Here is a 27,251-nt window from a genome sequence, read left to right as displayed (position 1 = left end):
GTGAGAGTTCTGAAACTTAGATTTGAATTTATCAGCTACCCCAGAATGTGCCTGGACTTTATGCCAGATACTTGAAAATTGCTTGGATGCTTCCATGTGCGACGTTACTTATTTCAAATGTGCTGTCTAGCTGCTAGAACCCAGACATAGTTGTCAGATACCAGCTCTGTTTCTGCCCCTGAACTGAGGCTTGGGGTGAACTGTGTGGCCCTTCAGTTCAGTTTGCCATTGATAAAGTAAAATACTGTTTTTCAAGTTGAGAGAACTCTTGAGATGTGATGGAAGCCAAGTAAATCCTGTTGCAAATCTGCTTACCCATCTGATACAGTGGAGGTTACCTGTGAGCATCTGAGAGTAGATTAACTCCTCATGGCAAAAAGCCCTGCGTGACTTGGGGTGTTCATTATTGGCTATACCACTGAGCTTTTCTGAAAGCCCAGTTAAGCAGCAGGCTGTAATTCTCATACTCACATGACGGTTGAAATAAGAGTATGTCAATTAAACCTGTCTTACACAGTAGCACTGGACCAGAGTGACTGGGAAACCTTTTCACTTTGGTGTAAGCCTGTGTGGAGTAAGCACTAGCTTTTAGTGGAACTAGGGATTGCCTTTTCCCCTTTGAAATCTCTTGATTTGCTACAGAATTCAGAAGAACTCAGGTTACCTTGGCTTGAGGTAATGAAGCATGTCTTTACCATTTAGTTAGCAAGAGGATTTTGCAATGCATGTTGCTGTAAGTCCATGTTGGAGATTCTGGCTAGGCAGCTTGAATTCCTAGAGCTCCCTTTCAATCCAGGGAGTTGGAGAGCACAAAATGGAGACTGCCCAACAGAAGAGTTGCTGACAGGCCTGAAGGATCATTTTGGGAGCTTGGAGAGGCTGAGGGAATGCACAAGTCATGCAAGGCAGTAGATAGGCTTGAACAGGAGATGGGTAAGAGCAGGCTGAGTCAGGCTGGCTTTTCTATTGGAGATCCAATTTGAGCTATTATCAGGCTTGGTTGTTCCTATTGAGACTTCAGTCATTGTGCCTCATTTGTGGCCTTTCCAGGGCTCTTGCAAAGGGAGAAATGACTAACCAGCTCTTGTGAGTGGACAGATTTGAAATACTTGCCTTTGAGTAGGAGTCTTGAAAGCGCCTGCTGCTGCTGCATCCACTTCTCGACATGGAGGGTTTGTTGTGCATAGGTAGGTCACGGACTTAGAAGCAGCAGTTGATAGGTGAATCACAAGGGAAAAGAGCATGCCTGCTTATCTCAGAAAGAAATTCCTTGCGGAGGAGGAAGTGTGTGCTGTTCTTGTGCTTGTCATTTGGGTAAACACTATAGAAACTATTAGCTGCTTCCAGATGACCCACGTATTCTGCATTTTTGCTGAGCCCCATCACCGATTCTCTTGACAGGGTACAGTGGATGAGTGGGCTGGAAGTGATAGCAGAGAAGTGCAGTATTATCCCCAAGTAGACGGTGCTAGAAAAGCCAGATGCCAGTGCAGATGACTTCTGGAGCAAAATTCATAAGCTCTTTCCTGTGTAAACTATTGCATGTTTATTATTCCCAACTGCTACCTCCCTGGCACTATGCTGATGGTGTTCTGTATTCTTTGCCATTGCTTACTCATCATTTTTTTCCCCAAATTCAGGTTCATTCCTTTAATTCCTTTTGTGTCATGACCACTTTAAATGGGATGCTAAATTAAGGCCTGCACATTTATCCAATGTCAGTTGGTGAGTTAAATATAAACAGTCAGGAATGATAAAACATCAATTTGAAAGGTTTTTTTTTTATACACACGCTCACTGGCTGTTAGTTGAGGGGGAGATACTCAGATGGATGTTTTCTCATATCCATTGTCTAAACCTGTTGCTATAAGCAGTTGATAACATGTGGGAAACTGGGAATCTAGCTGGCTGATCAGGAAAACTTGCCTTGCCTTTCTCTTGCATAACTGTATGAGAAAAGAGGTGCGCCTGAGGACTAGACCATGCTCCTTAAAGATCCTGGGTATTGCATCTTTACTGCATGTTCTGCTGAACAGTTTGTATTTCTGTAGCCAGATTACCTCAAAGCAAGACCTTTTTTTGCCAACTTTGACATGAACAAGATGCTTCAGCTCCTTGCATGTAAGAGAGGTCTAATACTGTGAGAAAAGCATCAGTGGAAGGCCCTCGAGAAGGTAATCGAGGGAAAGGAAAGCTCATGCAGTGGAAATGAGTCAAAACACGTCTACAAAGAATTAATTCTGCGTTTATGCACAATATCAATACACTTGACTGTGACCTTGCTGGATACTTGTAGACAACTGAGAAGCTGTTCTTTCCTGGTTCTATAACAGAGCAGTTAGCTCCTTTTCACCCTTTCGACTACTGCATTGAGGTCGATTTTGTGATGTTAGTGTCTAGAGGAAGTTTGATGTAAAGGGAAAATAGGTTTCTTTGATCTTCCAGGATCTGTGATCAGAACTGAACTGCTCTTTTGGTGATGTGAAAAATGGGATTGATTCCAACTGCTGGAGCTGGAGGTTTCCCACGCAGAATAGTCAGTACAGGTAGTTGTGGTACTGGAAGTAAGGAAACAGAGTGGATTTTGTATCGGGCATTTTTCCAGCTGCTCGCATTCCAGAACTTTACATTCAGATGCAAAATTAGTGGATTTTTTTGTACTAGAGAGGATAAACTAGGGTTTCCTAACTATAAATGGCTTAATCAGTTTGTTTCTCCAGGTGACCCTACAATAGAGCTCCATTGCTGAGATATTGGCCCTTCACAAGCCACTGACGTATCCTGCCAACCACAGTGTTCCTGAAAAGCTCCAATGTGGCATTTTGGGAGCAGCTGTTCCTGTCATTTGCTATCCATGTGTAACATGGAGGCAGTTGGGTTTAAGCAAATGTGGGAACAACTTTCACTTTAATCTTCATCATGTCAGAACCTCAGCCTGTCCATCTGAGACCAGCAAATGCTTCTGCACCTAATAAAGCTTTCACGCCTGCACAGAAGGTTGATGTTTTGGACATGCTGCTCAGGTCTGAGTTCATGAGAGGAACTGAAAGAATTTAGAGGACAGCATTTGTGCAGTTTACAAACCAGCTTTTTACATGGGTGAAAAGATTAACTTTCTGTTGCCATTTGCCATAAGATATTTGTTACTCTCTTTTTTTATCAATGAGGCCTTCATGTGGTTGTAGCTAAGCTTAGTGTTGGCGCTGCTGTTAAGTCATGTTGGCCAACGAATAAATCCCTGAATAACCCAGAACTCATAGAATCCTAGACTGGTTTGTGTTGGAAGAGACCTTCAAGCTCCTCCAGCTCCAACCTCTGCCATGGGCAGGGACCCCTTCCACTAGAGCAGCTTGCTCCAAGCCCCTGTGTCCAACCTGGCCTTGAGCACTGCCAGGGATGGGGCAGCCACGGCTTCTCTGGGCACCCTGTGCCAGCGCCTCAGCACCCTCACAGGGAAGAGCTTCTGCCTAAGAGCTCATCTCAGTCTCCCCTTGGGCAGGTTAAAGCCATTCCCCTTGTGCTGCCCCTGTTACAGCTGGAGGCTTTAAGGGCAGTGAGGCAGGGTCCAGGGAGAGCTGAGGGCTTTGAGGTGCTGGTCCCTTTTACAGCTCCCAGATCTCCCTCCACCCAGCATCAAACAGGCTGATGTATCTTGTATCTTTAGGCACTGGAGCTGCCCTGAGGTTTCTTATAGCCTTCTGTTCTCCAGTTGTGCAAGCCTAGAGTTGTACCAATCATGTTGGGTAGTAGGGAGCTTGCTTCTTTGTTGAAGAGATAAGGTAAAATATCTTTCTGGTCTCGAGCTCAGCACACAAAGAGTTGAAGGGGTAATGAGATGGCTTAGAGTATAAATCTGCAATGTTTGTGAGAGTTTGTTGCTTTTAAAATGGAATTCTAAATGTGGAGCTTCTTGAGTTATTCAAGTGGTGTTTGTTGGCTTGTTTGAGTTTTGTTTGAGTTTGGTTTGGGGTTTTTTCTGTTGAAGCAACTAAGCATGTCCTTTTTGGAGAAACAAATGTGGTAGTTAACACTCACAGTGTCCTGCAGGAGGTAAACAGGACTGTTACTTCCTGTGGATGCCTGCTTGGAAATTTGGATTAGTAATAGCTAGCTTGTGTCACAAGTGTAATTTGGTGGTGGTGTTTGTGGGATTGGAGAACTGCTCCCCTCACAAGTAATCCCTGGGATTTCTCTGTGGTGTTAAGGCCTCTCCCCACCCCTGCCGTAAGTTTTCTACTTAAATATATGATGATAAAGTGGCTTTGCCTTCAGGAAAGGTTGACTGGTGGGAAGTGGTAACCACAAAAGTAAGAATGCTAAAAATAGACTGAGTTTTGGGGGGAAGTTGCTCACAAGTCCTTAATGAAGAAGTAGCTTTAGTGTGTCACTATTCCAGGAGTAATTGTGTATCTTGTTTTTCTATCTTTGTCAAATTCATCTGGATTTCTTAAGTTAGATCTGTAGGAGGCCACTTTTGTGTCAGAGCACTAGGCTAAGACACGGTGACTTTGCATGATTCACTTTTCTTTCCTTTTAAGACCAGTTTTGATGCAGTTCTTAAATAATCTTCAGACTGCTTGGATATGTAGAGATGCAGATGTGTATCCAGTAGAGCTTGTGAAGATGCAGGCATATGCTTGTAGGTACCTGGATACTACATTGGTAAATCTCTTCCAACCTCTTGAATTTGCACTTTAGCTTCGTCGGAGCAACTGTGCTCTGGCAGGTCAGCCACAGGTCCATAACATAGCCTAGTGGGAAGGATTGTCTATGGGTTCACTTGTTCACTTTCCTAGTATTAAAGAAAGCATCAAAATTATGCATTGAAAGAAAAATCAGTGGCACTTCCAGCATCTGATAACAGCAATAGCTGCTTTGCCAGATGGAAGATGCCTCTGAATTCTTAGCCCAGGGTCAAGCAGATGCTTGCCTGAAGAGCTGAGCTTGAAACTACCGCTCATCAGCAAATCACAAGCTTTGTTTCTCCAACCAGTTGTCTTAGACTTCCATGAATACTGCCTTAGCTCTTTTGTGGATGTCATTAAACTGAGCAGTTGGGGTAGAAATTGATACAGAAATTATCATTGCAAAGGCCAGATCAGTATATAGAGAAGAATCTGTCCAACTGGCAGTCCAACCTCTGTCTTGCTCCAGACAACGGCTGAAGTTTTTAGTGCCCCATCCTGTGTCTAGGTATTTACCAGAGTTACTGCTGTATCCATATGATTTAGAGCAGTGTAGTTAGCACAGAGATGCAGTGTTTGATAGGACATATCTGCCTTGTGTGGAAGTTGTTTCTAACAGTCTTTGCTTGTTTTTCACTAGGGTCCATTAAATAGTGAATCTTCCAACCAGAGCTTGTGCAGCGTGGGTTCTCTGAGTGATAAAGAATTGGAGGTAAGCAGGCACAAATCCTCATGGTAATTGGGCTTAAGGTGGAGATGATTGAACTCAAAACCTAGAAGGAATTGTGTGATAGTGAGTGACAATATTCCTCCTTTGGGGTGTGGAAGGGACTAGTGGAAGTATTTAGTCTGGATCTTACCCCTCCAGTCTTTGGGCCACACTATAAAATGGTTCTTGAAGCTCACCACAGATTTTACCTAACCCCAATAACACAGCATTTGTAAAGCTCAGCTTATGAAATCGTTTTCAGCTGTGTTGTGATTTGCTTGCTGGCTTTGGATACGCTTTGGGCCAAATCAAAACCCAGAGAGCATTAATGGAAAAGTTTGCCTTACCTATCAAATATGTGAATTTGCTGAAGTCTGGACAAAGAGGAGATCATTTTTATGAATCGCTCTCTGCAAGTGTGGGGAGGTGAAAATTTATGCTTTGTCTCTGTTTAATCTCACTGCCTGAGGATTAACTGCTTTGAAACACTTGCTAAAGCAGCAAGCTCAGTTGTAGAGTTACACTTTTACTTCGCAATTCCGCATTAATAAAGCAAAATCTCAACTTCAAATGCATTTAAAGAACTTTCTGCATGGTTATCAGGTAAGTTTGGGATCATATTTCCCTCTATTACATGGCAGTACTGGTATGAGGTGTCTGATGAAGCTAAGTCTTTTGAGAATGCAATATGTTAAAAGCCTTGCAAGTAGGTATAGTTAATAGTGGAAAACTGAGTATTTGTTCTTCTTTTACTTGGGGTTTTTTAATGCACGTCTGTGGAGTGATTTGAACTGACTGAGCTGACATAATCAAATCTCCCATTCCTTGTTTTTTCGGGCTGTAAGAGATAATATTGTGTGTAATTTTTTGTTATGTAAGTACTTGAATGGAAAACACAACTTAAAATGAATCTCATTAATATGCTCACAGCTCCATGGAGGCTGTAATGGAGCCTGTGGTGTTAAGAGTCACGCCAACGCTGTTCAGGAGTTGCTCTTCACTACGCAGTGAGGAGGCTATGTCACCTCCTTTTACACATACAGGAGCTGGTACAGCAAGTCTCTAGATAGCTATGGAGTTTTTAGTCCCCTCATTCTTGCAGACATGACAGCCACCTTTGAACAGCCCCTTCATCCTCTTACCAAAGCAGCAACATGTCACTGACTGCCCAGCTGCTAACATGGAGCTGTAGATGTCCAGCAGCCAGGTTGAGATTCTGGCTGTGTCAGCTTTATCCTTGCTATCCTACTAAAGGAGGTGGATTGATCTCTGTGCTTCCTGTGTGGAAGTCTTTTGGCAGAGATCTTTAAGCAGGGTACTTTAGACTTTGGTTTCCAAAGAGCATGAAAGTTAGGTTTACCACAAACTTTCTGGCCATAGTTTTCCCTCCCCCAGAGCTGCGCTTTGCACATTGTGGTTTTCTTCCTGCCCCCAGGCTATAGTTTAGTGGTAGCTGCAGTGATTGTAAAGCATACAGCTCAGAAATGTTTAGGGACCCTTTGGGATAAGAGATGTTTTTATAATGACGTTGGTGATGGAAATGACGAGATAATCTGTCTTTCCAAAAACCTCAGTAGGCTGCTTCTAGTGCAGCGCTTCCTAATGGTTTCAGCAGGTTTGGCCATGTAAGTGACTCTGGTGATGGGGAAAGCACCATGACAGGGTCTCCTCCATTCTCACATGTGCTATATATTGTGCATAAATAAATCACTGTACACTGATAAGTTGCTCCTCTGGTCTCTGGTTGCTCACAAAAATGGCATATGCAGCTGACCCTTGACTTTAATGGGAGCAGATGAGGAATAAACCAAAGGCCAGGTGAATCCCAGCTTTCTCCTGTTTTGGGGAGATCTGCCTTGTTTTGTGTATGGTTGCTGTTGTGCACCGTTGACAGGATAGTTCTTGTAACCATCTGCAAAGGGCCTTGGGAAGAAGCATTGGCTGTAATCAATTGCACCTGTAGACTGTGAGTAGCCACTGGACTGCAAATTTGGATGTCTGTACTCAAACCTCCTTGTTGTACTCAAACTCCTCTTGTACCAGTACTATGATCACTCTGAAAAGGTTTACACAGGCTTTTTGTAAGTGTTTGAACTTGTTCTGAAGTAACTGGGCAGTAGAGGCTGGTTTGCTGCAGCTGAAGTAGAGAGAAGCCTGATTACCCTCACTGCTAACCATGTTCTGTCCCTTCTGCAGCACATGTATCAGAAGGTAGCAGCTATTTGAGAGCGGTTGTTTCTTTAAGTACCAGCAGTAGAAATAAAGGCACCAGAGAAATGAAATGGCCACGGGGGAGATGGAGCAGATGATTGTGTTTTGGCATTTTTTTCTGTAAGTCTTGGAATAACTTCAGAAATGTTAATTTTGAAGTATTGTTTAACAGACTCCTGAGAAAAAACAGAATGACCAGCGGAATAGGAAAAGGAAAGCAGAAGCCTATGAGACCAGTCAAGGTAATTCACTCTCCTGACCCTGCCGTAGGAGTCCGCAATGGTTGGTAATCTGTGCACAGTCAGTGTCCAAGGAGACGAATGGCTCTTCTCAAGGGTGTGTCAGGCAGCTTGTTATAAACTACGCTATGATGGTGTAGTTTTCTTCTGGGAGCCTTGTTATCCTCATTGGTAGGAAAATACGCAGCTTATTTGCACAAACTCTTGCACTTTCATGGACAGACTGCCTAAAGGCTTGATATGGCTTCTCTGAAGTGTTGGTTTGGTCCCAAGTCTCTACATATACAACAGCCAGACTTAAATACAGGCTTTGTTCCGTGCTTTCTGAGATGTATGCCTGCCTTGGTAGAGTAAGTCCTCGCTACAACAAATAGAGAACAAACTGTGCTCAAGTTATAAAGCAGGCAGTGCTGCCTTGGAGTACTAGGAAAAACCCAGTGTGTCCAAGTTCAGGTTTTTTAGCAAATGGGCAGATTTCTATTTCTTTTACTCTTCAGCAAGAAAGTAACAAGGATTGTGTTGACAAAACTGCTTTGATAATATTATAATAAGGGAAAAGTGCTACATTTTAATGAGCTGGTATTAAACCACCACTAATGAACTCTCTGGCTCTTACAGGAATGCTTGTGAGAGATCTAATATGCAGTAATGTGCCTGATGGCAAAGGGGTGGAAGTGTCCTTTGCCCTGTCCTTATCTAGAATGAAAGTCTGGAGAACCTACACAACTTTTCAATGCCCCTTTAGTGTTTCCTAAGTGCTTTAGCAAAGTGCAAATGCTGTTTGATTGGATTTGACATGGTTGGAATTGGGAGTTAATTGAATTGTCAACTGTAGACCCTCCCAACAACAGCACAAGAGCTGTAACCCTGGGGCAGTCTTTTGTTGTGCAGAAGCTTTTGTTGTGGATGATGTTGCCCCTTTCTACAGGGAAAGGAGTGTCAAAACATAGGAGTAGTTTTAACATGGCATCATAACTTCTGTTCTTACTATTACAACTCTTATTTTCATCCTTTGTTTTTCCTTTTAGGAAAAGGCACCCCTAGGGGACATAAAATTAGTGATTATTTTGAGGTAAGCATCTTTACACTGTCAGACATCCAGTGACTTCTATTACTGATCTGTCATTGGAGTTATTGATTGATGATGTTGACCTGATGTGCTCAAGTGTGGTTAGATCGAGGACATGAGATTTCTGGGAGCTGATTTTTCAAACAGTTGATAAAGCAATTTTTTAACAGAGGAGCCACATAAATACAGGTTTGAGATTGATTTCCACTGAACCTGGATCTGGGATGAGGATATCTCCGAGTATCCAAACCTATTCTGATAAGTGTCCAGTGCTGCAAAAACACCTGCCTGCAAAGTCCTGATTCAAGTAGAAGTTGTTGACAGGGTTCTGTCTCCAGAAAAGCTTGCCATGGGATGCTGGTACCACCTGAGAGATGGAGACCCTCCCAAACCAGTGATCAACATCCTGAAAATCACTGTCCTTTTTTGATTGTGTAGTTTCTGAAGCTTTTCTGGGTCTGCACAACCCAAAACTCTCAAGTTTGTTCTTTATTTTACTGACTAATCAGAAATCAAGTGCTTATTGGTGTTTACTGCTTTCCTGGTTATAGTTTGTTGTAAGTTTGGTGCACAGTGTGGTGCAGGAACATAAGGATTTCTGTACTAACTAGACCAGCTGCCTACCTGCTTACTTGTCCTGCCTTTAGTGGTGACTGGCACTGCTGCTTCAGTGGAGATGTACAGTTCTTACCACTCCTGTGGTGCGCAGTCAGAAACAGGGAATGGGCTTCATAATTCTATACAGTAAATAATAGATCTATAGCCAAGTGTGCAGGTTTATATCTTTTTGTGTTAAAAATGTACTCGCTGCAAATATGAATGTTTGTCTGAAGTACTTTTGCTATTAGTTTTGAAAACAGTGCATGAAATGTGAAGGTTTTCCTCTTAGCTTCTATGCAGTTTGTTTTAATGAGTCCCTAGAGCTCATAAGGCTTCATTTTTAAGATTGATTCATCTGTCTCTGTTAAATTTGCTTCAGTGTAGTATCTCTGTGTAATTACTGATGATCAAACCTGTTCCTTTGGCCAGTTTGCTGGGGGAAGTGGCCCTGGAACCAGCCCTGGCAGAAGCGTGCCTCCTGTCGCCAGGTCATCACCGCAGCATTCCTTATCCAACCCCTTGCCGGTAAGTGTCTCCTTGGGGACAGAGCTGGTGCCATGGCACTGATTGGGTTGGTGGCTGTGCTTCAGACAGGTAATAAAGGTTCTGAATAGAAAAGAAGTGTCTCTGAAACTGGATTCTGGCAGCAAAGCCAGGTGTCTGAGACGCTGTAACAGTGGCTAGTCCAGTTGTAACTGATATGAATAACTGAGCTTAAAGCATGCAAGATGAATGTTTTGAACATGCAGATAGATCGCTGTCATTACTGAAAGGTGGAACACACATATTAGTTATCTTGTTTTCCATTGTAGCTCATGAGCTTCTTCATAGAGTAGAAAGGATATTGTGTGTTTGTATGGCACTAGTACAGTGCTACTCTGATCTAGATTGAATGCTTTGGGTATACGGAAAACCGTGCCTACCATAATTTCGTTGGGAAGGGCTTTTACTTCTGTTTATGCACAGGCGACTCATAAGGAGCATTAGCAAAAGCTTGTAAAGAAATGTGTGTACATGCGCATCTGTTGCTATTTTTTTGTTACATAATCCCCTTTTGCTGTCACAGCATTTCTGCAAGGTCTGAATGTGAAGAGAGAACCAGGAGTTTTAAGGCATTTTAGCACAGAGCAGCTAAAGACATTGATTTCAGCTAGCAAAGCAATATTCAGAAGCTCTGGTGTCTGAGCTCTAGTTTTGACCATTGCCTGGGCGCCTCTTTAGTTCTCAGGATTTGAGTGTCCCAAACCCACAGAGCAGTGTGGGAAGGGTTGGTATTCCAAAACCCAAATGCAGAGTCTTTCCTGATGACACTGTTCTGCAGAGACCTTTGCACAGCTCATGAATTTGTGCTGAACTAAACCCCAACACTGGATGCTCTGCTCAGAATTCAGTGTGTTCCTAGATTTTGGAAGCTTTGTAATGCTGCTTTAAGGGAGAGCATCATGTGTGCTTCTAGATACTTATTATGTGTTTGAAAATTGAAATAGACTTCATTAATTGAATGGCCTTTCCTCCTGTCTTGTATTAATTCACTAATACATCTCTCGAAAGAGAAGTTAATGAAAGAAACACCATCTCTGGATGTTGCAGATGTGTAGGGTATTAGGGACAGTGCATTATTCCAGCAGATGAGATACCCTCCAGGTGTTCATCATGGGACAGGTAGATTCTTCCTCTGGTGTCCTACACTGTGTGTGTATTGAGTAGGTAAAAGGTTGAGCAGAGTATTTCTCATGTGGTGAATACTGATGTTGCAGTTAGTTTCAGCTAGGCCAGGTCATGTCTCTCCTTATACAGATGCTCATTGTGTTTCTTATCTTCTGTTCTTTACTCTTGCAGCTGACCCTGTAATATTTGCTTATTCATAAGGAACTATTATGTGCATTTTCAAGATCCTTGTCTTACAAACTAAATAGAAATGGTTAAGTCCCCCAAAAGAGGGGGATGAGAGAAAGTTGGAGAAGATCGAGTATCTTACCCATTACAGGTGGCAGGATGGTTTAGGAAGAGAGCAGAGTGTTAAAATGTCTTTCACAAACCTCCTCCAAACCTGTGAGTTAATCTGTACAGGACTGGAAATTGTCCACAATCAGAACTTGCAGAGGAATTGAAATGGCTTCAGGATGTTACTTCTTGCCCTCAAATCTCTTGACTGCTTTGAATTGCCTTGCTTCTCCTTTGATCAGGAGAATGATCTGCAGGTCTTCAGACTCTTGCAAGGTCGCTCTCGTATACAAACATTCTTTTTAGGGCAGAAAGCACGCTCTTGACATTTGAAATGTTAGGCAGAAAATATGCTTCAGGTTACACTTTAGGTTGTTAAGGTAAAACTGAAGCCTGACCTGACTGTTTGCTTTCGATGTGGCATATGCCTGGCCCAGAGTTATAGCTTGGGAAGACTTTAATAGTACCCAGTTTTAGCAGTGATGGGCTGGCTTTTAAAGCAAGGGCAATGAGGTCTGAGCGCTGTAATCAGTGTAGCTCAGATGATTCTTGTTCTTACTGAACCTGGTTCCTGTATCAGTTGAAAAATGAGTCTGCTGCAGGAGAAAGGATTTTAAGAGATGTAATGCATCCTTAAAAGTTTTTTAGTGTTTTGCTTGTCTTATAGGAGATTGGTCCCAGCTATAATGACAGAAATGAGCTTGCTGTGACGCCTGGGTCCTGAAAATGGTTACGTTGCTGACATTTAGCAGTTCTGACTCAGATTACTTCACTGGAATGAACCTGTGGTGACATTGGCTGCTCTAAAACGAGTCCTTAAAAAGCATCCGCTAGTATAATTTTGAATGCATTGACCAAAATCCCAATGCACTAAGGTTGTTGGATCTACAACCTAGTTTGCTCCATTGGCTCTGAAACCTGTGTATCTGCAAAGAAAGAAGGGGTGTTAACTGACAAGGAATTCTGTCCTGTGTGTTCATTTGTTCCTTTTGTTTTTTTCTTGTTATTCTTCGTCATCTTTTTGATGTCTGCCATTGGAACAATCACTCCAAGGAGTCGTGTTTTGAGTTATCAGATCCTCACCATGCTGCCTGCCCATTCCTGAGCTGCTGCTTCGCTGACAACAGTTTTGGCAGAGTCAGAGAATTGGTTTTGGTTTGTTTCTTTTTTAAAGAGGAAAGGGGGGCAGAAAAAGAGTTCATTGTATTTTTCTTGCCTGTGTTACAGCGGCGAGTGGAGCAGCCGCTCTATGGGGTAGACGGCAGCACAGCAAAGGAACCACAGGAGGAACACTCTGCTCTGCCAACGCTGATGTCGGTGATGCTGGCGAAGCAGCGGCTAGAGAATGAGCAGCTGGCACAGAGGGGAGGTGGCCTCTGTTTTACTTTTGTCTCGGTGAGCAGCTCTGAAAAGACTGGAATCCTGAGGGATGTTTCTAGTTAAGGGATGGGGAACTTGCAGCTTTTTCTGCTCAAAGGCAGTAGTTCAAGTGCAGCCTGGTATGTTGATGGCCACCATCATCTGGTAAGTTCTTCTTCCTTGAGAAGAGTTCTAGGTCCCAGGCTTTGCTTGGTTAATAAATGAGTTTTAACTTAACTCAGGCTCTTACATAGATCAAAATAATAGCATCTGAGAGGCTAATCTGGTAGATGCAACAAAGTGAAAGATTGAAGTATAGTCTTGCTGTGAGAAGTGTTTGTTTTGGCTTTGCTTAATCTCAGCTGACATGAAATACATTAGGCTTTTAAAAGCTTTGTCTTTTAGCAGGTTGGGCCAGGCTTCCTGAGAAACTGACTCTTGTTTTACTGAACTAAATTTCTTGAGCATTCTTAAATCTTAGCATGAAAGTATGGTACCCAGGCCAGGCTGTACCTCCCGTGTAAAGAGAAGTGTATCTGCATGGGCGCTAGTGGTCATGCTGAGGAGCATATAACAATACACTAACTTTCTTTTACAGGCCCAGCAAGGCAGCCCATCTTCTACCGGATCAGGGAACACTGAGCATTCCTGCACTTCCCAAAAACAGATTTCCATCCAGCACAAACAGTCACAGGTATAGCTCACTAGACAATACATCTCTTGGATATGAGATCGGAGCTTGACGCAGCTTGTATTCCACACCAAAGGGTACTACCTGTAGTAAATAAAATGTTTCCAGTGAAAACAGTAGTCCCAACTGGGTCTGTAACTATTGATTGAAGTAAATCACTCTGAACTTTGTTCCTGATTCCGTAGAGGATGTTTTCAGTTGGTGCTACTGGAATTGGCCCAGTCTGTTACTGAGGTTTCTCTGTGTCAATATGGTGGGCAATTCTTCAGCCATGTTTGAATGTGCTCAGGAGAGGAACACCTTAGCCCTGGCTGTTTCAGTTCTGGTGTATCCTGAATGTTCTTCCTCTCTCTGCAAGTGAAGATGTAACGGAAACCTGAGTGATAGTTGTGAATGCGCGTGTTCAAGCATTGGGTGCATCCATGCTGCTTATAGTACAAAATCCACAGTCTAGCTGGAAGTTCTTTGACCTCTGCAAAGTACACCCATGGAATAGTTTGTCTTGTCAAGCTGGAGCGTGATGTGTTCCTGTCTGTGCTTCTCAGCAACTTCATTGACCTAGAGTCAAGATGAGCAGTGGCTCTTTTGACTGTACTGCTGTCTTTCTGGTGCCTTTTTGATTCTTCTTGTGACTTGATGTCAAAATTTGCTTTTCGCTGTGTCATCTTCTGTTGCTTCTAAGGATGTTCAGCTTTATCTGCAATGCACCTTGCTTATTTCTTCTCCAAGTCTGCTTTTAATCTTCTGTTGATTTTCATCTCTGATTTCTCTGTGACTGACCGTTCCCCTGAGTGAGTTTAAACCATCAGTTCTGTGTCAATCATTTGCTCACACCAGCCTGTGTCAGAGATGATTTTATTGCTGGGGGAAGTTCATTCTCCATTTCCCCAGCAGGTGGTAGAAGCTCTTTGTGCATGAAGGACAGCAATTCTGCTTCTGGGGATACCTCCTAGCTTAAGTCTCTGAGCTCTGCTGTGTCATCAGGGTCACATTTGTCATCTGTATTGTTGTCTGTGAAGATTCCTCTTTCTTGCTGCTGCATGGAGAATTCTTGTGTGAGAATGACGCCATAACTCGAGAAACTGCCAAAGGTGCCTTTCAATCTTTGCTGTCCCAGTACTCACGCTTAGAATAGTGGTCCCACCTGAAATGAGCAAGATGGTTTTATTCTCTCACGTGCTAAAGAAGCTCACAAGGTCCATCTTTGAAAAGGGTGAGGTATTATCTGAGCATGCTTTCTGCCAATGCTCAGCTTCATCATATTCTCCAGAGGTTTAGATGTAGCATACATGTAAGGTAGAGAATACACGAAGATGCTTGGCTGCATGACGAGGATATGTATATGTTGTTTTTCCTTTTCAAACCTGTCTGGAATTGGTAGGGTTAAGAAAAGTAATCTTCAGTGATTCCCAGTTGGACCCATTTCTGGCAATGAGAGGAACAAGTCAGCATGAGCATGGTTTCAGTCAGTACTGTGGCCCTCCAGCACTGTGAGGCAGGGGGAGCTGTGATGAAGTCACGCCTTAGAGTGAACATCCTGAAACATGGCTTCATCTGACACAGCACAAGCACATCTGGGCATTTGGCAAATTACATAAATCACTAAAGAAGCTCTCTGCTGCTTGGTTGAGGATGTGTAGAATAGGTTCTCAACAGCCAGCCTTCTCATTGTCTTTTGTCACACATGCTTTCTGCAGGCTGTCAGGAAGCAAAAACCAAGTTAAGGCTCAAGTGAGGTAACCTGCCCAGGCCTTCTCTTTGTCTTCTGGGATTTAGGCTCATCTTGCTTGATGTGCAATGCTGGCAGGTTTTAATCTTGCCCATATCGAGCATATGTAGAGAAGCAGTGGTCAGCCAAGTTTGCCTCTTTCTTCATGGAGTTAGCTTCCAGGCAAGCCTAACATCTGGGGAACAGTTCTGTAGCAGCTCCATAGGTAAGCCTCTGCTGTAAGCCTCTGCTAACCCTTCTTAGGACCAGGGTAGCTGCTTGCTAGTCATAAATGTGACATCTGTGCAGTCATGGAGAGATCCTGTGTGTTGGCTGGTTTAGCTGCTGTGTTCATGTGCATGCTGACTTCTTACGCTTTGCTTCCCCACCCATTAATGCAAGTGCTGAGTTTGAAATACTCCTCCTGCTAGAGAATACAGTACACGTCTTTTGTCTTCTGTTCCTGGGTATAACTCTCACTTCATTGGTGAAGGTATTTGAGATGTGCTGCAGCCCATAAAGCTTTCCAAATAGGTTTCACTCAAGAATTATGATGCTCCTGTCCCTTGTGGGCACTAATACATCAGTTTGTCAGAAACAAAGGCTTAATATTCCTCCTGTCAATCTGTTACAGTATTTCAATATGAAGACCTGTGTTTTGTGTCAAGATCTCCTTAGAGGCCCCAGGTCTTGTCTTCTGTCTAGCAAGTGGTTGTCTGTGCCCTGAAAGATCTCATATATTTAATATTCCAGCTGAGGGTTGGGATTTGGTGGTTGGTGGGGTTTTTGAAGCCTTTTTGCTGTACAAGCACTGCAGGAAAGGACAGTGACTGTCAGAGACCACCAAGGAGTGGGCAGAACTCAATTATAAAGACAAAATCTGCAGGACATGGTGTATTGTGGCCCTTTACCTGTTACCAGTTTGTGTTCTGGTATTACCATGCAATAAGAAAAATGGAGAATGGAGAAAGTTCTTCACTGACTGCTAGGATGCAGGGTATCAGTTCCTTCTTCGTAGACCTAACTGTTGAGATCAGATGGGGTTACAATGCAATGTTACATGCTGACTGTCTGATATACTTGTGTTTTCCTTAAATGTGGTCTGTGGTGATTTTTTTCCCTACAGTCTGACCTCACAATGGAAAAAATATCTGCACTAGAAAACAGTAAGAACTCTGACTTGGAGAAGAAGGAGGGGAGGATAGATGACTTATTAAGAGTAAGTATTTCAAGTGGGACAGCTCTTCAAAAAGCTGCTATTTAAAGATACCTAGAATGCATGTGCCAGCTAGGCTGCAGAGCAGGACTTTGTATATGATTTGCAGAACCAGCTCTCACAAGGTAAAACAAAGAGAGTCAGCTCCACAATCAGCAAGAGAATTGTGTGGCTTGTGGTGACGCTGGACCTGTTTGAATCCACAGGGACAGTGACTGTGCAGTGAAGTTGCAGCTCAAGTGTTAGTGCCTCAGCAGTGTTACACCCTTGTGTTTCGTACACTAACCTAACATGTTTCTCTGCAGAATTATTCCCCTCTTCTAAGTACTTAGGAGCTGACTCTCCTTTTTGTTGAGCAGCATGTTCAGTAGCCTCTCAATAGACTGAGAAGTTGTATTCTGAAATGCCCATTCTGAGAGTCAGTGACACGTATACAGATAAGGAGAACATCTTTTGGTCAAACAGAAAGAATAAAGCTCCTCTTAACCCATTAGTATTCTTCAATAAAAGATAAAAACCTTTAAATCAAGGATATTGTCTTAATGAAGGAGTTCTAATTGATATAGTTTTCAGCTGGAGAGGCATCTCTTGTGTAGTGTTGCAAAGGATTAGAAAACATGTTAAAGGGAGAAGAGGGGGAAGGAAGGGGCTCTTGTGTTAGTGTGTATCTGGTCTCGGCACCTGAAAGAGCTGAGACAACCTTATACAGACACCCTTTGCTGTTTAATCAGCAACCAGATTGACTATTGGTAGGAAGGGGGATGGTTAAATTTATCTTCTTAGTGAAAACAGTTGCACATAAAATCCCGCTGTACACTGTGGTGGTGTTAAAAACAGCAGCTGTTGCTAGGAGCAATCTGTATAGTGGGGTTGAGGGATAGTAACTCCAACATGAATTTAATTGAAAGTGCAAAGGGAGTTACCCCATCCTTTTCCTCTGCCAGTATTGTGGCAAAAGAACGAGGATAGAGCAGGGGTGACTCAGCTGTTTTGAGACTTGGAAGCTGTGGCAAGGTCTTAAATGTTTAAAAACCATAAAAAATTTAACACCTTTTGCTTGTGTTTAGTCTCTCTGTACTTTAGTTCCTTCTGTGTAAGCCAGGATGATGGCACTTCCCTGTTCTAGAGGGCTCTTAAGATTTGGATGGGTTAAAGACTGAAGAGCTTGGCTTGGATGTTTTGCTAAGGAACCTAGTCGTTTTTTACCCTGCTGGTTTGCTTGCTTTAATCCCTAGAGCTAACTGGAGAAACCTCTTCCTTAGCAATGCTTAGTTTGGCTCTTTGAGTGGTTTAAAGTTAAAAGCTTTTCTTCTCTGTTCACTTTTAGGCTAACTGTGATTTGAGACGACAGATAGATGAACAGCAGAAGATGCTGGAGAAGTATAAGGAGCGGTTGAATAGATGTGTAACGATGAGCAAGAAGCTGCTTATAGAAAAGGTGAGCAGGGGACTTGCCACATCTCTGCAGTCACAGTTCGCACCCTTGAAAACTTCTCTCTTTTTAGCAGTGAAAACCTGCTCCTGTTGTTTTGGTGTCTTGAATTACTTCTTTGTTAATAGAGAAGTCATTAAGACTGAAATGGTTCACAATGCTTTGTTTTGGTTACTTTTCACAGTCTTGGGGAGTGATCTCCCTTGCTGAAGTGAAAGAGTCTGAGCTGTAAATGCAGCAGCATTACTGGATTTGGAAACTCATACACCTCGAAAGCAGCATTGTCCAGCTCTGGCAGTGCAAGAGCAGTATCCCATTGTGCAGTGAAATTGCCAGATATGCTCTGTGACGTGGGCAAGTGATTTAGACCTTTCCTTCTTCCAAACAGCAGAGTTGGAGATCATTGCTTTGTGTAACATGCGAAACAACACATTAAAGACACAGGGGAAAGTGCCAGGCTGCTCTTTACCAGTGTCCAGCCTGCTCTGGTGTTGAGAGATTTCCAGATTTCCTGATGGTTAAACAATGTGGGGTTTGATTGCTCTTTCACCTGCAGGCCAATTACATCTATTGTTTGTGGGCACTGGATGGGCAAAACTACCAGGGTGCTGGCCAGTACATACAGTCTGTTTGAGCTGATTTTGTCACAGAGCTGATTGTTCTTGGCTGACTCCCCTTTCCGGGAGGATTTGTAACTGTGGGCTAGGTGTTAGGTACATCTGGCTTTCACATAGGTGGTCTAGAGCTCCAGTGAGGAGCTTTGCTGCTTCATCTTTAATCCTAACTGAGTGAAACTTTGCTGCTCTCATCTCAGGGCTTGGAAATTTCCTTTTACTTAACCAGAAACACTCTGAGACAGACACCATCACCAGATTTTGGTGACCTAACTGAGATGGTGTCACATTTGGGTGTGGTGCCAGTCTGGGATTGAGCTGGCTGATCACTGTATCTTCCTCTTAAGGTGCGTCAAGGTGCATTTTTGCCTCCCATCTCCCATTTGAGTGAGTAAGGTGCTGATCAGACCACACTTGGAGTCTGGCTAAACTACTGGTACAAAGGGGTAGTTTTAATCCTATTGCTAGACTGATTTCAAGTTATCATATAATGGGCGAGCTGCCCGAATAGTTATGGGGAAATAAAAATGAGGCTGAAATGTCAGAAAGGAGGCAAACAAATGCTTGTCAAACCAGTGTGAAGCAAGCAGTGATTTTCAGCTGGGTTTCAGGTAAGCAGTACTGGAACAATAGAAAGCGGGAATAATTGGCAGTGATTAAAGCACACCACAGCTCTTAGTTGCTGATTTATGGCTTCTGTTTTTACATGTGTTTTGTTCTGTTTTCAGTCAAAACAGGAGAAGATGGCCTGCAGAGATAAGAGCATGCAGGATCGATTGAGGCTAGGTCACTTCACCACAGTGCGGCACGGGGCGTCTTTCACCGAGCAGTGGACAGATGGCTATGCCTTCCAGAACCTCATCAAGTGAGGACAGGCAGACTTGTCTTTAACTTCAGAGGCACAGACAGAAAAGCTAAGCAGTTGTGTGTGATGTCTTGCATGTCAAAATGTGAGAATGGTGTAACTGATGCATGAAAGGATGAGATAGGAACACAGCTATTGACAATGGGGAGTGTTTTGGCATTGAAGTGAGAAATGTGTTTCCACTTAAACCTCCAGAGACTTGGCCTGGAATCAGATGGTTTGAGCTGGCCTTTGGGTTGGAAAGGAGTAGGCTGCCCCGTTGGGTATTCTCGGTGCACTTACCTGGCTGTGCAGTGCTTAGGGCACAGGAGTGAGCTAAATACTCACATATATTGTGAGTCAATCGATTTGATTTGCATACTTGCATATATTAGTCAATGAAGGCTAATTAGCTTTTCTCTTTTTATAAGTAGAAAGTAGAGAAGCTTTAAAGAGAAAATCCAAGCTACTAAACTTCTTTTGCCTCCTGGTAACAGTGATCAAAGGGGCTGCAGAAACCTGGAAATGAAGATCAGAGACCCTTTTATGCAGGATGTTAATGGAAATATCCACTCAATTCCCACCTGGCCTAGACCTTTAAGTAGGACTTGGCAAATTAATTGCATTAGAGAGAGCTATGTGTGATCCTTTAAAATCATATCACTTCTCCAGAGTCTGATAGGGAGGTGCAGCTCTTGTTAGGTGCAGATTAAGGACTTCATAATTCTTCCTTAGGTTGCGCTGTAAGACATGGAAGAAATACTTCTGGCATATTTACCTGCAGTCTCAGTCTCTTTAAAAAGTGCATTAAGTATGTAAATCCTCAAGTCATTTAGACTTGAAATGTCAAGAGTGCTTTTATCCCTGTAAAATGTTTTAAGATAGTCCTTTTATCTTGGAGGAGAGACTGTTTTCTCAGTGAAATTGGGAATGCTGTTTATGTTTTAGAGAGCTAAGGATAGTTTAAGTGCACCCCTGAAGCAGAAGGGTACTTTCTCAGACAGTGCCAGACTTAAGGAATACTTTAACAGGAAAGTCTGAGATTTAGAACATAGCCTTCTAGGAAAAAGTGTGTGGAAAGTTAGTGCCTAACCATGGATCCCTGGCTTTTCCGTGAGGTTAGCAACTCTTGGGTTTGGATATCCTCTGCATGAATAAAACCTTTCACTTACTGAAAGGTTTCTGTGGGCCAGAAAAAGAATCCCCTTTTATGTAAAAATACCTTTAAAAATATGAGTCATGATGCTTGGCACATCCCCCTTCCCAGTACAAAAATATTTTGTTACTAATCTTACAAGTACAACTGATTGGAAAGTCATTGCTCCAATCTGTTCAGAACAGATGCTGAAGAACAACCAAGTACAGACCATTAGTTCTCTGCTTCATGGGTTTTTTCCTACTCTCTTCTTTCCAGACAACAGGAAAGGATAAATTCCCAGCGGGAAGAAATAGAAAGACAACGAAAAATGTTAGCAAAACGGAAGCCACCTGCAATGGGACAGACCCCTCCAGCCAGCAACGAGCAGAAGCAGCGCAAGAACAAGACCAATGGAGCAGAAAATGAAACGTAGGTTCCGTTGCCTTCTCTGTGCCTTGCAGAGTTGCATGGTTTGAGCAGAGCACAAACTCTCTCCTGGGAAATGGAATCTTGCCCTTGCCTCTAGGCTTCACTCCATGCACAAATGAATATTGTGGAATTAGCCTGGCATTCAGCAACATCTGGCTGCAGTTCTAAATAGTTTTCATTGGAGTAAAACAAGGAGCATTGCTGAGGCCAGACTTTTGAATGCAGTGCTTTTTCAGTGTTCCTGTTGCATCAAGTTGGGAAAGTGTTGCAACTCCAGAATGGGTTTCAGTGTCACTGAATGATACGTGGTGCTTTTTTAAGGACAAAAAATGAGGACCCATTTAGAAGCCTTTTTTTTTGGTGTCGTTTCTGGGGAGGCTTTTCAAAAAAGTAATTGGGTGTACTGAAGAAAATGATGCTCTCTCTAAAGACAGTGTGTTAAGCATTGTCCTGTATCTCCAAAGCTGTTATTTCCATTTCCCTGACTCAGGTATCTGCAAAGGTAATTGAAGTGCTGCTTCTTACAAAGATTTCTCCCCCCAACACCCTTTTTGAAGTGACTGATGCTCCAAGAGTCACAATGTTCTTGTGAGACAAAGCTTTACTCTCCAAGAAATTAATAACATTATGTTTTGGAAGCTTTTGTGGAGTGGGAATCCATTGAATCAGAGATTTCCCACTACTTTCTACCTGTTTCTTTTGCAATCTTCATTTTATTGCTGTTGGCTGATAGCATAACTCAGAGTGACACTTTTCTTGCACTGTGACATATCCTGGCCATGACGTGACCTCAGAGTTCCTGGACCCCTTTGAATTCTTGGTCTCGGTTGAAGCAAAAAGCTCTCACTGCCTCCTGCAGTCACAGCAGAGATGATGCATAACTGGGTGAATCCTGATATTCAGGGTGCTCTCAGCCCCCAGATCAGGTGCTGATTCCTGGAGATCAGGTGTGTTGTACTGGAGGGCGCTGTGTGCTTCCCGCAAGTGAGTGGCTTGAATAGAGACACTGAGCCCTCATTCTGGCTAAGAGAGCTTAAAAAGAACTATATCAAGTTCTAAAGCCATCCTTTGCCATTGCAGTTTGAGTTTAGAGAAATGAATTGGATGCCAGTGCCTGGATATTTTGAAGTGGTGCTGTTCTTTGGGGTAATCTTTCACTTATAAAGGGCAGGATGAGGCTTTCGCCATTTCTGTTGCAGCAGCTGTAGTGTGGCATGTTCTGAAGACATGGCAGCACAGATCCTGATGTCTAGAAATCATGACAATGTGATACCGAGTGAGCTTCTGCCTGTGTTGTGAGCCTGCCTTGACACAATCTAGCTTTTCCGGGGTCTGATAGAAGCCTTTTTGTGCTCCTTCACTGATATAATTCAGGGGTTTATCATTGTGGTTTTGAAGAGCTTCTAGTGGTGCCAGCATATGGATATGGTTCATGTGGAATGGTTTCGCTTATGGAAACATGGGGTTTGCAGTTCAGCTGAAGCAACTGGACTGACTGACTACTTGCTTAAGCACAGTTGGTGTGTAAATGCATTTGTTGGACTGCTGTGTATCAGCAAAATGTTCTAGCTTTTGGAAGGAGTCTTTTAGGCAAGTTAAATCTAAGTGTTTCTGAAAGTTGAATGAGAAGCAGCCAGCCAAATTCCTTCCTCTGATTTTTGGTTCTTCTTTGCTTCACGGTTGTTGCTGTGGCTGAAAAAGGAGAGGAAGTTCCCATGATGCAAATTCAAACACGTGCTCTCCTGAAACTGGTTTCTAGCCTCTGAATGGGAAAAAGATTTGCATTCAGGAGCAATAATCTGGGGTTGGGGCTTTTTGAGGTCTGTTAGGGCAGGTTGGGCACCCTTTGAATCCTCAGCTGCACTAGAACTGGTGTGTTTGTCTTAGAGCCTCCTTAACTCCTGCAGTGCTTGCTGCTAACAGGCAGCTATTTTGGGCACTGTTAGCCTGGTGGTACTCATTACATCTCTTACTCAACCAGTAGACTGTTGGTGTTCAGCCCTTTATTTCATTGTGCACAAGAATATGTGGGAAGCTTGTTGCTGATTGATTCAACTGTTTTTTTATTCCTTTATACAGCAACACTAACCAAAGACCTAAACTTTTGGGATGGTTTTTTAGGTTAGCTGGAGCTGATTAAAGTTCAGGCTGTCGGGGTGGATGCGGAGAGGGGGTTGTGCATGAATTAGGATGCTTTCATATGAAGTGAGACAACATGTAAACATTTATGGTCCTGGCTGTCTTTTGTAGCTGTAATTTGTAATAAGCAGTTCCTTATGGTTGAGATTCTTTCAAAAGGAACTTGGCTTGTGAGTTTGGGATGAAATGCATCAGTTAACAACTGCTTAAGCACTTACTGCAAATATGTGGGCCCTTGGTGTTATCAACAGCAGAGAGAAGTTGGGGCATTTCAAGATGAGCATGTAACTTAATGCTGCGTCCTCTTGATTGCACAGTGAGCCAAGGTCCCACAGCCCCATACAGACCTAAGACTCTTGAAACTAGCTGTGGTGTTGATGCTGTGGAGACCACATAGACTAGCCTTTGTACTATGCAGAGCATAACTATTGCAGGAGGAATCCTTCTGGGATAAGTTTTGACCTCAGTTTAGTTTCACAAAGAAGAGTTGTATGCTGTCATGTACATATTCTTGTTTACAAAAGAAACAGACACAGTTGATACGGGCTTCACAGCTTTATGGTCATGTGTGTGTTCTGCAGATTGTTAACTTTATCCCGTATATTGAAACCTAATGCATTGGATCTGTCTCTTTTATGCAGGTTAACATTAGCAGAATACCATGAACAGGAAGAAATCTTCAAACTCCGTTTAGGTCACCTTAAAAAGGTAAGAACTATCTGCAGGAAAGGCTTTTAGGTGGGTTTTGATGCAGTGTCCTATGAACAATAGCATTTCTCTGATAATTGAGAGGGTTTTCTTGCTTGAAAGGGATGGCCACAATTTTGTAATGATTTTTTTTCCGAGGCAATGGTATTCAGGGAAGCTGTTCTGTGCTTTAATAAATACATTCCTGTGTTCTTACATACTGTTTCATGCAGGGAGTTCCACTGTTTTGATGCATCTTATCCTGTCACTGTGGTCTGCCTCGTGCTGGGCTCTGTGTGTGTCTAATAGGGGGGAGAAGGAGTGAATGGATCAAGGCAAGAAAATGATGAGAACACAACAAAAACTGCAACCATCACTGACTTTCCCATTTCTTTGCAATATTGAGTAGCCAACATCATCAGTAACAGCCCAATAAAACCTCTTGGGCTTTGGGAAACTAGGACTGTTTAGGTGTTTGTAGTGCATGTTTGTTTTCTAATACTTTGGCTTCAGTAGGAACTGTACTTGCAGGTGAGTTTCTCTTTAAATAAGCTGTTGGTTACCTTGAAAGTGATTGCAATAACCTATAAATAAGTTTTCTGGGACACTTCAACAGATGAGGTACTGAAACAAAATAGATGCCTTCTGTGATTTCCTGTTTAACCATGATCTCTGCTGAGGCCCTAGAGTTTTCTTTCCCGTATGAAACAAAGAGGAAGAATGCAAATGCATTGCTGGAGTCCCCTTTCTTTTCTCAGGTGGTGCCTGAACTCTCCACTTAGTCTTTTCCTTTAACCTTGACACCCAAGTTGAATGCAAGGCCTCATTAATGCTGCTGTGCTCCTTGTTATTTTCAGTGGCAAGGGAAAGTTAATGCACCCATGGAATCTGCTGGCACTCTGCCCATTGTGTTTTACTGACCTGTGAACAAAGATAAGTGATATGGGCAGCAGCATGCTAAAGGCATGCTTGTTCTACAGCTTCCACATTGCTGGAGTGGATTAATTGCAGGTCCATCTATGCTGGCATGTCGTGTTCCACCCTGGATCAGAGGAATCCATTTGGAAATGAACCTTAATGGAAAATGAAGTAATGTTCTGGGATCGTGGCATTGTCTGGGGCTGTGCTTACCCTTCTCCACTTTTGGAAACTGGCTCATTCTTTATGCCTAAAAATAGATCAAGTTGAGAAGAGAAGGAACAGTCACAAGACAAATGGGTAACTGTGTCCCTTGAGGTATATATACCAAATAATACAGCTCAAGGCAAGTGTTTTAATTGAGGTTTGCAGCCCTGTCCACAGTGATGTGAATTTTAGTGTCGTGTCTGAGGGCACTGGAACTTCCAGCTTTACAAGCAGGGTACCAAAACCTCCATGTGGCACTAGGTTGCACTCTGACCTGTCCTACCCATCGCTGCTAATAGGACCCAATGTCCTTTCACATTCTCCATCCTCTCTGGATGCTGCCCCTTTCCCATGTGGCATCACAGCATCCTAGTTCCTTACTTCTGAGGGCCATCTTCTATCTCCAGTAACTTCTTCCCAAGTGGAATTACGTCTGTGTTTCCATAAATGAGGCAGAAATGCTAACTGCATTGTCTTAACACAGCATTGTTTTCCTTTTGTTTTTCCTTGTGCAGGAAGAAGCAGAGATCCAGGCAGAGTTGGAACGGCTAGAGAGGGTTAGAAATCTACATATCAGGGAATTGAAAAGGATACATAATGAAGATAATTCACAGTAAGCACATGGGATCTGGGGACAAGAATGTAGAACAATTTCTGTCTTTGTCCCCTTCAAATGGGAAACGATCTGCTTGAAATTGATGCTGCAACTTAGTATGGTACTTGACTGGGGGGTGACATGGTGATCAACTTGAAGTTCATATAAAACAAAGGCTTCCAAGTGCATCAAGGTACCATTACATAGTTGTTCATCAGTAGAAAGTGATCACATCGCATCAGATCTGTCAGTTGTAAACACAGTTCTTGTATTTCTCTGTCTTAATGTAAAAATGTTGTTTGTAAGCTGGGTAGTAGCTGTAGCCTGTTGTGAGTAGATCCCATTAGTTCTGTCAGTGCTCTTAAACTGTGTCTTTCTCGCCAGATTTAAAGACCATCCAACGCTAAATGATAGATACTTGTTGCTACATCTTCTGGGTAGAGGCGGCTTCAGTGAAGTATATAAGGTAAATGTGAAGTAGCAATGTGTGCTGTAATCTGAATCTGCAGGGAAACAGTGCAGTAAGCAGCATTTTGTGCCTGTTTTCTCACTGGTGTGTGGTTGTAGAGGGAAGAAGGGAGGATGAAGCACATGTTGCATCTGGCTTGCATTGGACAGCAGACTTGAGATTTTTAGGTTCTGCCCTTGTCCTCGGAGGTCAGATTTCAGGCTTCAAGAAAACACTGCACCAAGTCTGCGAGTTTGGCAGGTCAGAACAGTAAACCACTTGAAGAGACAAGTGCTACACGCAATATACCCGGAGTGGCCATGTTCTGTTGAGTATGGCATAGCAAGCCTGAACCTCACTGTAAATGAGAGAAAATAGCTCCAGTAGTAAGAGCAAAGGCTGCATTTCCTGGGGGTAGAAGCCTTGCTTTCCTTGTGTCTTCATTTACACTCTGAAGTAGCAGACTGGGGAGGTGTGTTTAGTCTTGGGACTTCCTTGGAAGTGTGTCAGCACTCTTGCACAGCCAAGACCTGTGATGCTTTGGTGCTTGCTATTTGACTATTATGTTTAGAGCCCTTCCAGTTCAGAATATTCCTCAGCAGTTTTTAATCCATGTGGAATTGGCTAGAATTAAAAGAATTACGCCAATGCAAAGATTGGAAACTTGAGGGAGATTTATTGATGCAGTACAACAATAGGTCTCTAAACTAGGGAGGGTGGGACTACTTAGGTAGTGAAAAAGAGACTGTGAGATGTGCTCTGAATTGCTGCCTTTGCTGACTAAACACAAAGCCTTGGCTCCACAGCTGAAAGCAAGAGGGTATGAATGCTTCAAAACTGACTGTGCTCAAGAGTTGTAACTGTGGTATTGAAACAAAGGGATGCTTAGCCCTTCTTCTCCAGGGTCTTGGCCAATCTATTAAGCATAAGGAATTAAGTATACAGTTTGTAAGATGGACACAGATTATCCTTGTCTGCTTACAACAGGATTTTGCCCCATGCTATAATTACTAGCTGTTGCTGCTCTCAGACAAGGTAAAAGCTTCCTGCATTTCTCCAAGAGCACAGTTCCAGAGATCCATTCTTTAGAGACTGTTTAAATAGAAGAAACTGAAGGGGAAAATAACAGCACAAGATTTATGCAGTGGTGCCACTGAATTCTCCAGCTTCTAATTAAGATGAAACATGCTGCAAGATGAAGAGCTGAGCTACCAACGTGAAACAAAGTATTGGTCTAGCGTTGTTCTAACTGAGTGTAGAAAATGAGTTAGGGGGGATAATGGCAGAGCCGTTTCCTGTGTGATGAACTGTCTATATTTTGGTAATTTGGCTTTTCTGATCCCATTGTAGCTCTGGTGGTAAAATGTCA

General features: G+C 42.9%; 1 protein-coding gene across 6 annotated transcripts in view; it reads left to right on the top strand.

Annotated features, from left to right (window-relative positions):
- Window positions 1-27,251, top strand: part of TLK2 (tousled like kinase 2) — a 43,143-nt gene that overhangs the window by 6,425 nt on the left and 9,467 nt on the right. For 5 of the 6 annotated variants that reach the window (XM_065698835.1, XM_065698834.1, XM_065698836.1 and 2 more), the window contains 13 exons: window positions 5,326-5,397; window positions 7,778-7,847; window positions 8,873-8,916; window positions 9,943-10,038; window positions 12,685-12,852; window positions 13,415-13,510; window positions 16,342-16,434; window positions 17,759-17,869; window positions 19,206-19,342; window positions 20,736-20,888; window positions 23,669-23,735; window positions 25,355-25,452; window positions 25,819-25,900. In XM_065698835.1, coding sequence (XP_065554907.1) covers window positions 5,326-5,397; window positions 7,778-7,847; window positions 8,873-8,916; window positions 9,943-10,038; window positions 12,685-12,852; window positions 13,415-13,510; window positions 16,342-16,434; window positions 17,759-17,869; window positions 19,206-19,342; window positions 20,736-20,888; window positions 23,669-23,735; window positions 25,355-25,452; window positions 25,819-25,900 — 1,287 coding nt within the window. The remainder of the gene's footprint in view (window positions 1-5,325; window positions 5,398-7,777; window positions 7,848-8,872; window positions 8,917-9,942; window positions 10,039-12,684; window positions 12,853-13,414; window positions 13,511-16,341; window positions 16,435-17,758; window positions 17,870-19,205; window positions 19,343-20,735; window positions 20,889-23,668; window positions 23,736-25,354; window positions 25,453-25,818; window positions 25,901-27,251) is intronic. The other variant, XM_065698840.1, reaches the window with a different exon arrangement.

Source organism: Lathamus discolor, chromosome 20 (genome assembly GCF_037157495.1).
Source record: "Lathamus discolor isolate bLatDis1 chromosome 20, bLatDis1.hap1, whole genome shotgun sequence".
Lineage (NCBI taxonomy): Eukaryota > Metazoa > Chordata > Aves > Psittaciformes > Psittacidae > Lathamus > Lathamus discolor.
The sequence above is the reverse complement of the archived record's forward strand: the minus strand, read 5'-3'. Positions and strand labels throughout refer to the sequence as shown.